At 42.9% G+C, this 14,837-nt stretch overlaps 1 protein-coding gene across 1 annotated transcript in view; it reads right to left on the bottom strand.

Moving 5' to 3' along the window:
• Nucleotides 1-8,302, bottom strand: part of PIEZO2 (piezo type mechanosensitive ion channel component 2) — a 586,652-nt gene extending 578,350 nt beyond the window's left edge. Inside the window, exon 1 of the mRNA XM_036245071.1 lies at nt 8,239-8,302. Within this exon, the coding sequence (XP_036100964.1) occupies nt 8,239-8,302 (64 nt within the window). The remainder of the gene's footprint in view (nt 1-8,238) is intronic.
• Between the last annotated feature and the right edge of the window lie 6,535 nt (nt 8,303-14,837).

Here is a 14,837-nt window from a genome sequence, read left to right as displayed (position 1 = left end):
TAACTACACGGTATACATCAGCCACAGCATGACTTCTTTTTTTTTTTTTCGAATATTTTCAGCCCTTTGTTGGTTGAATCCACAGATGGGAGCCAAGAGATACAGAGGGGGAACTGTATCTACTATATGTTAGGCAGTAAGTTAGTGCTAGGGATATCAAGAATTACACAGGATCCTTGAATTTGCAGACACATGAAAGGGAAAACAGCAATCATATAACTAAGTACAAAACTCTGTGGTAATATGAACCCAATGCCAGGTAGACAAAGAGCCAACAACTCATTCCACCTGAAAAGAAGAATTAAACATGGAGAGAACATGTCACATTGTTTTAAAGGTAACAATGAACACTGGCACAGAAGCCTTCCAGCAAACCTAATTGCGGATAATCCTCAATTTACAACACCATGTTCCAAAGCTTACTTGGAAGTTGATTGAAACTCCAAATTACCTGCCCGTAGAAACTATGTTGTTCTTGATTAGCAGGTCCTCAAACTAGCTTTTGACTCATAATAATGCCTAAATTCTGACTCTAGAACTAATAATTAGACCTAATATTTACTAAGTATTCATCGTGGGTCAGGCACTGCACCAAGCACTTGACAAGCACTGTCTTCTAAGCCTTGCTGCAATCCTCTGAACAAGATACTCTTATCATCAACTCATTTCATAGGTGAAATAACTAAAGAACAGAGAGATGAAACTGACTTCGTCACATAACTGTTATAACAGGCCAACATCTGTGCCCAAACATTCAGGCTTTAGAGCTGGGCTTAATCAAAACAGTGTGTTTCTCCTTGGATGTCAGAAACCATGTTGATACAAACACAGGAAGGAGGAAGAGAAAGAATTTTTATGTCCTTTTTCCTGTGTATAGAACTAGCCCCAAAAAAGATGTGCTACTTTTGGTATTAGAATTCTTCTTGGTAAGCCCCTAAATGCCTAATGATATTATGACCCCTTTAAAAATAGTAATGAGATCTAAACTACACCTACCCTACACCCACCACTTATCAACTCTCTTTTCCCGTTCAGTTAAAATATCCATTTTATTCCAACTAGGTAATAGGAGGAAAATAAGCTATCTGAACTAACTTATACTAACATATGTATAACAAATTATCATCTTTCCACAAATATTTATATTTTAAATAAAGAGACTTGTTATTCAAAGAAATGGGATGGGGAAAGTGAAATGAAAGTGTAATTGGCAGCATATTGGGGTCCTTCCTGGAGGCACCTAGTCTGCTCTTCTGCATTTAGGAGTACTTGAGGCTTTTCTCTGTATCAGTCACATTCCAGTCTTACCTTGGTCAAATCAGGAAAACCATTGCCCTTTCCACCTTCAATACTATGTTTGGCAACCAGCCCAACAAGTCCGTATTCTTGTCCTGGTAGCAAGTAGATTATTCTCTCCAGTTGAGAGATGGCCCCTGTAGCCAGTTCTAAGCAAAGACCACTCTGTTCTTCACAAGTCCTTCTTGCAAAGTTTCTGGGTCTGTAAACTGGCTCAAGTCTCGGGATTGATTGAGAGGCAATGACCCTTTGTGTTGGTGAGTCAAATCAGACTTTCGTTCACTTGACCTAGAATTTTTCTACTTATACAAATCAAGTCAGAATGTAGTGGGTTGTCTTATCTCTCTCGCTTCTAAGAACTCCATGACCAACAAGCTAAATGCCATAGGTGTTTCGGAGTTAGCCTATTCTGATTACTGCTTTTAATCCACTGTCCATTATGGTAGTAACCACAATCATCTTTCCTTTGGCAATTAGGTGAGCCACTTAGCCCCTTTTCCCCTGAAATCCAAATATCCCCATTGCACTTAAGGAGTTCCAGTTTAGTGGCAGCAGTTTCCATTGTAATTTCTGATGTACAGAGAAGAGCAGCACAGTGATGGTGAAAGGGGTGTTCTCTGGACCTTCTCAAGTGAGTGAGCAGGTCTTACATGATGAATCCACTCTACCATTCCATACTCCCTGAGGCTTTAGATCCTTTTCTTTACAGTATACCAAGGAAAGTCTTTCATTTTAACTTCATTTAGCATAGGTCTCCTTGTGGTCCATGCTTCAGCCAAACAACCAAACTGTCAGAGCACTTTCTAAGCTTTCATGCTTTAACAGTGAATTCAGAATCTCTGCTTAGTGGTCCTATGTCAATAAATTTGGCCTGATTCAGTTTTATATTCCTTCCACCATTATCTCACACCTTTAACACCCATTTTCATACTCATTACCCAGATTTCTGCTGTATAAACTGAAAAACTAATGCAGTTCTTTTGGAGTGCAGTGCACCTCCTCATGAATCACACTTGGTGTCACATTTAGGAGCTTATTGGTAGTTGAGTCTAGTTATAGGTGTAGAAGTAAAGTGGGGATGGTGGGGTAGAAAAATCAGCAGTGTCTACAAGGCACATTAACTTACCATTCTCTTTTTCTTGATCACTGCAACAATTTACCACTTCCCGTTTTAAGCTGAGCATACTGACAGCCAAAATAATATGGACATCTCTCAGCTTCCCTTGCAATTATGTAGGTGAATAATATTCTTAAATGCAGATTAATGGGATATAAGCAGAAGTGATTCATGCAACTTCCAGGTTGTGTCCTTAGACTCTAAGGCTTAGATGGTGAAGAAGCAATATCCCTTCTGTGTTTGCTTCCTCCATCCTTTAGCTTAATGTGGACATGGGAACAGGCTATCTTTAACCACAAGGATGAATGCAACAGCTGCAAAATAACAGAATAATGATGGCCTCACTGGGCAACCTACTGGTGCACAGTTAGCATACCAACTTCGATTCACCTACAGCTTAACTACCATGTGAGAGATATACAATTTATTTTACCTAAGCCACATTACCCTGAGAAGTTTATGTTGAAAAGGAAACTTGTGAAAAACAGGATTATTTTTGCTTAGAACTGGCTGAAAGGGCCATCTATCAATTGGAGAAAATAATTTACTTTCCACCAGGACAAGAATACAAACGTACTGGGCTGGTGGCAATAATTCCTGCTTTGACTGAGGTAAGGTTGGAATGTAATTGACACTGAGAAGAGCCCCAATTATTCTTAACTGCAGAATACATTCTGGAGGGCTTTGAACAGTGGAAGGCATATGTGGCTCAGCATATAGGAAGGCTGTAAAGAAACCAAAAAGTAAGCTTGAGATTTTCCAATATTGCAGGACACACAGGATGTGAACTCAAGGCAACACTTCTGTTGACCAAGATGAAAGAGCAAAGGATTGTCTATGAATAAGGTATTTAATTTGGAAAGCATCTGTACCCAAGGGGTAGAGACACCAACAGTATCATTGTATTGTGCAGGTGAAGAGCAGAGGGAAAGCTTGCACTGTGCAAACCAGAGAAGGCTGCAGGTGGAAGTGAAGATGTTTGGTGTTGATAGAGTCAAAACTAAAGGGGGAAAGAAGATGGGTGGAGAGTTCAGAGTTGGACAAAATACTGAGGGGGGAATCATCTGAGTTTGGGTAATAGAATTTAAAAACTCCCTACGAGAATGATTAAAGTCTTAGCAAAACCTTCATGCCCAGATGTCTATAGAAATTGCAAAAGAAAGCCAGAACTAACCATGTAGATATAACAAATCAATTATTTTTAATAAATATATTTAAAAATTAAAGTTTGTACACAATAATTTAAATATGCTTATCTATAATACCCTAGTTTAATGCATATTGGTACCTACCAATACAGGGGAAAAAAAGAGAGAATTCAAAAATAGCAGGTTATTAATCAGAAAATATCACCATCTTATATAATAAAACAAGGCAAACAAAAATCATATATTCTACAAGAGCCCTCCCCCAAAGGTAAAATTCAAAGCATCCTACTCACTTCTGACTATGAGCAAGCACACATTGCCTGTGAAGCAACATACGCATGACAGGATGGGCACATGGCTCCAACTGCCACTACCCAGGTGACAAAATGATCATGCCCATCTCTGTTTATAAACTATTTTATTTTCGATTTAGACTAAAATTTTCTAATCCTTTTAATTTTTAATTCTCTGAAAGTAATAAATATGATCTACCTATATAAGGCCAAGAAGGTGTGACAGAAAAGTGACTAAATGCTGTGAAAACATCCTGCTGTAACTGAAAGCTCCTAAGCTAAGAGTCACAACAGAGGCAGGGGAGACTCTAAACTCTGATCAGGCTCCATGTGTAATTCTTAGGGTGTGGCTAAGTGTGATTTCAAAATGACAAATGTTACATAGAAGAAAATACATTACATAATAGAGAGAAAATAATGTTAACATAGCCACACCTATACATATTTCAAAAATTACTCCATATTTTTGGTTACATTTTAATCCAACTATCTCTAAAGGGAAGTTTAGAGTCTTTCTGGATTTACACTATTATCCAAGTGTGGATTTTTTCTCAACGTACTAGTTAGTTGGTTGATTCTTTCTGTGTGCTACAGTCTCCTGTTGTGCTCTGTTCTTTCCTAAGCTCTGGTCCCCACATTTAGGGAAGGCATAGTTATTAATGCTACCATGGCTTCGCCCCTCCTGGACCAATCTATTCTGTCCAAGCCAGGCTTCCTTAAAAATAATTAAGTCAGCTCTTCTAGGCAAGACATTAAGGGAACTCCAAGCAACATGGAATGAATGGGTCAGGAGCACATGAATAAAAAGATACCAATCCATTCCCAGGAATAGACTCAAATCATACACTTAAAGATAGGTGGGACAGTGGGATTATGCTAAAAGAAAATACATGAAAACATATTTCTAAAGTTCTCAACAATGATCAACTATCATTGCAAATATTAAAAATTACATGATGTTATAGAAAGTTTTGTATGCTTTTTTTAATTTACTATTTGAAGATAAAATGTCAGAAGGCTGCCCTAGTCAGAGATAATTTAGGAGATCTTTAAAATTTTCAGTTCTATTGATGTGGGAAAATCTATCAATGAATGTTCATTTTGAATGGCAAATAACATGTTTTACTATATTATGGTTTTGTCAAGCTTTTAACACTCAAGAGCCACATAACACCTGCATAATAGAGGCCTGCAGTCACTTATCACATTTCTGTACATTTCTTTTACAGGGAAAAAGACAAGAAATCTTAAGCATCAGATTAAACACAACAGCAGTTAATTTTTAACATCCATCAGGTGAAAAGGCTAGAGCAGAAAATTTTCAGCAATGATGTTAGACAAATGGGTCTAAAGTGAAATACATAAGCTTCTTCAAAGTGTTGATTTTGAAGGCTGACTTGACCAGATATAAAAATAGATGGTTAAAATGTAAAAATCAATTCTAATGGCAAACAGATTACTGCACTCTCCATGCCCAGGATATTAGGAAAACCTGAATATTTGATTTAGTACCACCTGGGGAGTAGGCAGACCTGAAAAACCCTCCAACAACCTTGAAAATATCCACTTTCTCTATAAATGAGTGCTCAGATCAGGCCACACCTACCCAGCCCCCTTTTGTCCCTTCAAGTACAATGACTAGAAGGCATCAGACAACATTGATCACTGTAAGTGGGTTGTCTTTCCCAAGAAGCAACCAACAAGTGAGGAGGTGGGTGCGGGGATAAGACTTCTGGTCTTCCAAGGAGCTCTCCTCTCTTACAGTCAGAGCAAAGTTCGAGGTCTCTGTCCTTCACCTTTCCCTAGGTTAGCTTTCCACAAGTTGAAGCAAGGCTCCAGGGACCAGGATGGGGTTTGGGGGAGGGGCAAGAGACTCGACCCTTGTAATACACCCTTGTAGACAGCAGATCACAACACCTCCACCCCAACCCCCAGCCCCGCGCACAACACAAAGGCAGGTCCTGGTTAGCCTCTCTGCGCCCAGAAAGCGCCTGGAAATCCAGAGAAATGAGCTGGAAAGGGAAGGCGGTCAAGGATCCTCCTGGCCGGGCCTACTCCAGTTGTCCCAGGAGCCAGACAGCAGGACAACAGGCAGGCAGGGTCTGTCATCTTTGAGTCCCTAGAAGCAGATCCAGTAAGATCCGGACAGCTGAGCGCACGTTCGTGTCTTTTTTCGGAGCAAGCCTACTCACGGCCCCAGCATACCCGTGTGAATATTGCGCGGGGCCCACGGGGTCCTTGAACAAAGAGAGGGGGTAGAGGGAAGGTGCTGGACTCAGGATCCCCTTTGCGGGACATTGGTGCCTGATCCGCCCAGCGCCGCTGGGAGCCTCCCTCCGGGCTGCTTTGGAGCCGCCTACTCAAGCCTTGTGCCCCGGGGCGCCTCAGCTGGGAATGCGGCACTCTCAGGCCCCTCTGGAGGGTAGAGCTCCACAGTCCAACTGAAGGACCACCAACCATTAGTCAGAATGACAAGGCCTCAAAACCAGTGGCTGCGGAGCATCTGGGGCAGGCGAACTGCAAGAGCCTACGCCCGGCAACCAGTGGGTAAATCCTTTTGTTCTTTCACTGAACTAGATGTGCAAGTCACAGAGTGGACCGAGATGGCTGCAGGCAACCACCAACCTAACTGTTCTGGCAGTCACCGAGAGCTGCGACCAGACGATGAGGGGAGGGGAAGGGGAAGGGGGGGAAGGGTAGGGGGAAAGGGGGCTATGGGAGGAAGAGTGTGCCTTCTGATTCTGGTGACATTCTTCAGGCATCCTCCGGGAGCTTCTGGGACTGACAACCACAGGTCGGACTCACACTGAAAGCTCCTTGTTAACTTTGGTACTAGCTTCCATTGGGCATACAATAATGTGCCTGGCGCTTCAGGTAACACAGACGGTCCCCAGACCAGGACTTAAGACCTGTGTGTAACGATCCAGAAGTAGCCCGGCCTGGCCATGTTTTCTCTCAATGGTTTTCCAAAGTCCTTTTTCTTCTAACTGAAACTAGCAGAAAAAGGGATCCACTTGCACTTCCTGGAAGTTGCACTCCTCAACTACGTGCGTGATTAGTAAGGGCAAAGATCCCTGCAAAATGGTCCTGCCTGGAAACTCAAAGGGCACACTAGAGGCCAAGGCCAGCGTGAGCACGCTGGACCCTCCTGCTCCGCGAGCACCCTGCCATGCCACAGACTATTTCCAATCTAAGAGCCTTCTCCAGGTTTTCCGCGGGTTTCCTGCGCTGGCGTCCCACAAACACTAATCTTGCTCATCCAGCGTGTTAATACCGATAACAAAATTCTCCCTGTAGCTGAGATCACTTCTCATAAAACATGATAGAACCCCTCTTTAGATTGATTACTTGCACAGATAAAACAATATGTGTGTGATGTTGAGTCCTCAATCTCTGGCAAAAGCAAAAAGGTAGCCTTTTCTGCAAAGGCCACACTCTTTGTAAATACAATTGCTACTTGGTAAAAGATACTGTTTTCTAGGTGTGCTGTGGAAAAGGGGAAGTAAGGCACTGTCAGTCATTCTTAGGAGTGGGTTCTAATCTAATGGGCACCGTTTATTAGGGAAAAAACACAGTATCTCTCTTTCCAAGCATGCCGCCAGTGTAGACATTACACCCAGTTGCCCTAATACTCTCCCAGCCCTATAGAAAGAGTGAAATCCTTGAATGGGAGTCCAAGTAGCTCTCTCAGGATCCTCCCAAAATCCTCGCCCGTCCTGGGGAGAGGTGATCCCGATTTCGATCCCTTTAAAAACCTGGAAGGGCAGGAGCCTGTTGGGCAGGACTGGGTCTCGGTCGTCTAAAATGTCAGCATCTAACACTTTTGATGTAGGGCTTTGGTAGAAGTAAAAGAAAGTTAACTTCAGGGCACTGTTTTCCTGTACTTCTTCCGTCACAGTTCTGGGATATGGGGGAGAGATGGCCTTGGTACCTTCTGGATGCACCGTGTGCTATGTGCATCTGGGGACAGGGGGAGGAGGGGACTCTAGTACGATCCAGCAATGCACCTGGGAAGGGGGTCTACAACCACCTTCCAGTCAGATCTGCATTCTTTGTGTACAGTGAGCTCTCCACTAAAGAAATTCACGTGTGACTAAATTTAACACAGTCTCCAGCACATGCCTGTCCGGTCTCCCGGACTCTGCAGCTGGGCGGTTAAGAGAGCCCCGGATCGTGCGCCCCAGCGCGGGAAATGAGAGGGCTGGGATGTTGTACTAGGGACAGTGCGCATCTGACTCTGTGGCCCTGGGACCGCGGCACAGGCTTCCCGAACCGGGTCCCTAAGTACTAGAACCCTTAACTTTCGATTGACTGGAAGCCCGCCCCCATCCCTAGGCGCCCCTTTCACCCTCCCAAGTAACCTCAGTGAGTGGACCGCACTCACCTACTGTCAGGCAGATGGGGAGCAGCAGCCTGAAGATGAGCCCGCACACCACTTCCGAGGCCATCGCGACAGTCGGGCGACTCCGAGTAGAGAGGCAAGGCTAGAGGGTACCTAGAACCGAGGTGCCGGGCCCATGCCCGCCTAGGGCCTCCTGCTGCCGGCGGCTCGCAGCCGCTCGGTCATCGCCTCGGCGGGGGCCGCCGCGCAGTCGGCACCGAGGGCTCGCACGGGGCTCTTGGCCGATCCTCAACCACCTCTAGACAGCCCCCTCACCAGATGCCCGACCCCCCACTGCCGGCCCATGAAGTGTAGTCTCCCCAGTCCAGTGGCAGCGGCTTCTTCAGCGGGTGGCTTAGTCGGGAGCCCCGAGCGGAGGCACTTTGGGAGGGTCCTGGAAGGCGGCCCCGCGAGGAAAGGGGGCGAAAAGGACGTGCTATGATTTTGCCTGGCTTCCGAGGAGTCGCTCAGGGGCAACAGGGGAGTTTTCTTTCCGGAACCCCGTCTGAAGCCGACGTGCCTCAGCAACAGGGCCAGGCCCTCTGCCCACGCAGCCTGCTGCGCGACCCTCGGCCAGGGCTCTTGGAGCTGCCTGCCGGCCCCCGAGCGAGCGGCGCCGCGGCGGTTTTCCCGGCGACGGTGTGGCTCAGCCTCTGCGCCTCACAGTTTCGGGCTGGAGAGACCCCGGCGGGAGCTGCCAGGCGCGCAGAACCATCCCTCTGTCACCAGAAAAGAATTGTGCGAGCGTGGGCAGAAATCGAGACGACACTCACAAGGAGTGGGTCAGGCTCCAACTCCCTCCTCCACCTCCACGGCCCCAATTTTAAAAAATAAAATAAAAACCCAACACTGCCCAGATGCCAGCGCGCCTCCCGCCCTCCACGGTGCAGCCTCGCCCTGGTGGCACAGCCCCGGCTACCCGGGGGCGCGCACTTCTCCACCTTCAATGAAACTTTCGAGGCCCCTCTCAGGGACAGGCGTGCCCCGGGGCCAATGGGAACCGCGACTCTGTAGCCGGCGCGTGGGAATCCCGCCCCTGCGTGAATCTCGAGGCGGGCCCAGAGCCTGGGCGCGGGGGGCGAGCCTCCAACCCTCCCACCGACGCGTAGGGAAATGCGTAGAGACAGGCTCCGCCACTCCAGTCTACTGGACTTGACGCTTCTACTCCGCGGTGCTCTGCGCCCTCCGCCAGTGCTCCGAGCCCTCCACCACTGCTCACTCTGGCAGACCCGCAGCTCTGATGGTTTCTGTCATTCTGCAATCATAGAAGGCACACAACCTGGCTTTCTGTCATCAGAGCGCCCCTGAACCTATCCAAACCCAAGGAACCTTGTAATGTGTATGCACAGGCGCAGCAGGAACACAGTCAGGGTTTGAACAAGTTTGTAGAATCACACTTACCCACTTGTATTGATTAAGGAGAATAGAACCAGACCAGTGACTCTATCCACCTTTAACCTTGCGAGAACTTTCAACTCTGAATGAGCTCTGGGAAATCCTAGGTCCTTCCATGAATGGGCATCACTGTTCAGATGTGCATCTACTTTATACATTTGGCGAAATCTTGTTTTTATCTCCGGTTGTTGTGTTGTTTGTCATGGCTCTGGAGAAAGGGCATAAAGTCCCCGTTTCTCCCGATAACCTCCTTTTTTGTTGTTCTCTAAGTGAGATCTAGAAAAATCTGGCTCTAGCTGGGAGAGGTAAGTATGCTTGGGTCCCTTATTTTAAAATCATCCAAGAATGGGGGAAATGTGCTGAAGCACATGGGTGGGGATCCTTGGGACCAGAAAGCAGATGATCTTCAATCTGTAGAGAGGACCATTCAGAACTGTCATTTACATCAAGAGAACAGAGAAGGAAGAATTTTACTTCCATTTTGCACAGCATTCTGGGCTAGTATTTGTCTGAGACTATGGATGAACAGTATGCAAACCTTGACTCTGTCAAGCCATGGTCCTTGTTGCCAATTCAACACCAACAGAAATCTCCAATTTGGTGTGTGGTGGAGAAGGAAATTTTATTTAGTGCAAAACAGCTCAATTGTGATACAGCAAGGCTGTGAGGTAGCCCTGGGGCCAGGACCCTCTTGGGCTAGACAGCCTTTCTCTGCTCCCTTCTGGTGAGACATCATCTTCTGTGCTTCAGCTCAGCCAGAAAGAGGCAGTCTTCAGTGGAAAGGGAAAGTAGGGTTGGGGGAAGCTGGCTTATATATGGACAGAAGTCCCCATCCCTGGTCCCTGATTGGTTTCATGCAAATGAAGACTCCAAATCTTCATAGTTTGGTTGGTCCTAAAAGCACTCTTCTGGTTGTCAGAATAGAGCTGCTCTTATTGGTTGGTCCTGCACAGCTCTGATTGGATGGGTAAAACCTGGGTCCTAAGCTTTGAAACAGGATTCCAGGAACTCCTTTATAAAGATTGGTGTAGATGGCAGAAACACAGCGCAGATAGCAAATCGGTGTAAAGGCCAGCAGTTCCGCATAGAGGCAGGCAGTTCAGCACAGGCTTCATTGTGAATTGTAGTTTGCATGAAAGGCCCCTGTACAGAAAAGGCTGCTAGGCTCTACTTTAAAAAAAAAAAAAAAAAAAAAATAGCCCAGTTAGCTACCAGGAACCCTTCTTAATAAGTGTCATTTTTTCCTCAGGGTTCACACTTCTATGTGCTTACCTTCCTTTTTTGAGATACAATAAGCTTGTATTTTGAGTTTATGTCTTTACAAATTCTCTGAGAATGACAAATGAACTATGAACTATTGTTTTTTTGTTTGTTTTGTTTTGTTTTTATGAAGACTGGAGGTAGTGAAATCCTGTAGAGACACCTTAAAACTTAGACTGTCTCTGTGTTCTGGAGTCCTCAAGAAGCTTAGATATGTAAACCCCAAATAATCATAAACCCAACAGTAGGGCTAGATATGATAGAAACTTAAATTATTAGCAAGTTATTGACTACTATCAGGAAATGTCTTGTGTTTTGTAGAAGCCTGACATAAATCTGCACCCATTTTCCCAGCAGTATAGCATTTTGGTGTTCATAGGTGGTGTTGTCTCTCTCTCTCTATGGTACAACTTGTTTGGGGGACCTAATTAAAGCCCTCCTAATTTTTAAATAATATTGTATCATTACTGGAATCATTGTTTTTCTGAATATATTGTCATGTTCTCAGTAGGTTTCCCATATTAGATTTCTTCAGAATAACTTTATCTTGGATGCCTAAGAGACATAGCAGATAAATGACCTTACCACACATACTTTTTGCTTACTCTGCCACCATTATATATCAATTTAGCTGTTTAGTTTTTCAGACATTTTAATACCTGGATCTTATTTCTTAATCTTACAAACACATATACTGAAGGAGTTTCAGTTGTCCGGACTACACCTATATACGGTCTTCTATTCTGGCTGTTTGTCACAGTTACCTAGAAAGCTTTTTGTTGGAATAGAGAACTACTATCCGCATTCACATATCATACTTAAGGCAACATGCCATTGTTTTTCAAAATTAGCATCACCAAAACAAATCCATCTTTCTGGAACTGCATTTTCACACTGGGGTTGACACAAGCATGCATATCAGTAGCCAGTGGCATTGTCTCTACAAGGGCTGTGTTACCCTAAAATTTCCCTAGTCTGAAGAGCAGCATTTGGTGTCTAGATAGATTTGTTTTTATTGCATGTTATAGGTTTTTTTTACCTATTGGTTTTAGAGAGAGAGAAAGGAAAGCAGAGAGAGAGAGAGAGAGAGAGAGAGAGAGACCATAAATTTATTGTTCCACATATTTATGCATTCATTGATTGATTCTTGTATGTGCCCTGACCACAATGATGCTCTAAGCAACTGAGCTACCTGGCCAGGGATAGACAGATTTGTTTTTGAGGACTGTCCAGGCTACTAGGATATTGGTCCCATTGTTCAGGAGTCCTGCTTGCCTAGTGACCTTCATCCTCAATCTGAACATGATCTTACCCAAAATCTGGCATGAGGTAGAAAATGCTTCATGAAGAAAATCAACTACATGGAATACTCAAAGACATATTATTTTGACATTTGCTGAATATCCAAAGCATATGACCACAAGTTTAGCACAAGTAATGAATTAAGCAGCAGTCACCCTCTGTCTTTCTACATCTACAAGGACAATGGATGGCTTCTTTTTATCATTATTGATATGTTAGTGACTTAGATTCTTCGTCTGTAAATTCAGGAAAGTAATCAAACTTGTCTAATATGGGTTGCTATATAGCTTGAAATAATTTATAGAGTGCTTTAGAGAATTGTCTGCTGCAAAGTAATAATTCAATAAATATCAGCTGTTGTTGCTGTTGTTAATCATTAGAAAACTAGGACTGGTCCTACATTTCTGAAACTGTTATGTTAAAACACAACAGCCTGCTCTTATACTCAGAAAGACACACTGGCTCATTGTAATATGTTTAAAAATTGTGGCACAGTTGAGTGATAGATATTCCTAAATGTTTGAGTTTTAGCCATAAAAATAATGTCACTTTATGCCTTAATGGATTTCATCTCACCTATTGAGTGTTTATCTTTTCTGAACTTGGTTTAATACTATGCTGTTTGACAAAATCATTCAGAAACACCATCTTTGTTCCAAATGATAATTTTCTTTAATATGCTCCATATGCAAACACAAAGTTAATAAATGTTTCTAGTCTCATGTCAATTATAATTTTCTCAAATATTTTTTTAGCTTCCTTTGGAAGAACTCAGGGGTGTCTAAATGGTAGCTTTACAAAATGGTACTCCCAAAGGAATAAAAAAATGCGTCAACTTGGCATTTTCTTCTCACATTGAAATCTACCAAAATCCCTCAGCACCATCTAGCCTGTAGGTACAGTGATGCCTCTTGCCAACCTGAGGATGTTTTCTAGCATTGGTAATATGTTCTTTTTACATGTATACTAATATAATATTTTTAGATATATACATTTCTATGTTTTCTTTTATAAGTAGCAATATTTGTTTAGAGGTTATTTGTGTTAGGAGCCATATAGTTGTTGGATCTTAAATATGTTTTGATTTTGTTTTTTTAATTATTGCTTTTTGAGAGCGATGGAGAGATAGAAACATTGATGAGAGAGAAACATCAGTTGGCTGCCTTCTGCACACACCGCACTGAGGATCAAGCAGAAACTAGGGCATGGACCTGACCGGGAATTGAACCAGTGACCTCCTGGTGCATGGAACAATGTTCAGTCTGCTGAGCCACACCTACTGGGTGTTTTTGGCTCTTATTCTTGAAAAAACTTGGAAGCACAATGAAAGTCTTTTTTCCTTTTGCTAATATATTCTGCGGTTGCACTTATTTTTAAAAGCTGTTAATTTAATGTTTACAGCAGAAGTATTTTCAAGGTCTCTAAATTCCAGAAACCATACAACTTCTAATAATTTGTAGGAGACATCATCTTATTACACTTCTGCTAAAGAGTTTACCCCCATACAATCTTTCCCACAGTCATCCTCAGAGAAAATACACCAAACCCTTCGTGTACTTCTCACTTCACTGGCTCTGACACCTGGCCCTTATAATCTTCCTGCTGGGTAACATAACGTATATACCATATCTTGAATTATAACTTGTGAGCTCTACTATGGATCCAGAATCTGAAGCAGATTGCTAATTTATATCTGTTGCTCAAGAACATTGAAAAATCATCTAACTGATATGTGCCTTATTTTTCCAATGAGACAGTAGGCTTTCAGGGTGTGAACAAAATTTTGTCTGTAAAATAATCTAAAATTCAGGCTGTGCAGTAAAATATTATTTCCAAGTGAACCACATTTTATTTATTTGCTTCTACACACACATACCCTTAATTGGATAACAAATATCACATATGAAAATAAAAGAGCATAAATAATTTTATTATTTTTTTGTAAAGTTGAAACATAAAACAAGATTATGAATTTGTTGGGAGAGTGCTCTGGTGAAGTTGGTGACTTGCCTTGGGCACACAGGCATCCAGATGGCTGACACTAAAATATTCATTATTCACAGCAAACACCATGAGCAGATTTTTATCTCAGGTGTTCTCTAGCTGCTTTCTGTGTATTTGCTCCTGAAGTCTTTGAAGAGGCTGGTGGTTTTAACATCATTTCATCCAGAAAGTTATATCAAAATGTAGAAAGAGTTTTAAGAAGGGAACTGGATTTGGGGAATGATTTAGCAGTGAAATATAGAAATTCAAAGGAAGTTAGTAAGCAAAAATTTATGAGTTTTTTCTTTACCTTATAACCACTGAAATAGGGAAATCCTCCTTTTATATGAAGATATTACTCTCAATAAATACACATTTCAGACTGACTTATATGTCAGTTGTATTTTTTGGAATTCTGTCAGGAGCTCTTCAATGGTCATAGAAATGTTAATTTGCTTAGTAAGCCTAAGTGATATTTATTCATTGGTCTCCTTAAGAGGTTTCACATGTATGTATGTATGCATGCATGTGAGTGTTTACAAATTTTGGAATTGGCTATTTCTAGTTGTGAACGTAACCTATAACTAGGACTCATGGACCCCATTCAATGACTATTAATTCAACTATTTGAAGCTTCATTCACTTATTCTCTTGTAGTGCCA

Source organism: Molossus molossus, unplaced genomic scaffold (assembly GCF_014108415.1).
Source record: "Molossus molossus isolate mMolMol1 unplaced genomic scaffold, mMolMol1.p scaffold_m16_p_6, whole genome shotgun sequence".
NCBI lineage: Eukaryota > Metazoa > Chordata > Mammalia > Chiroptera > Molossidae > Molossus > Molossus molossus.
This window is presented reverse-complemented; position numbering and strand designations above follow the sequence as displayed.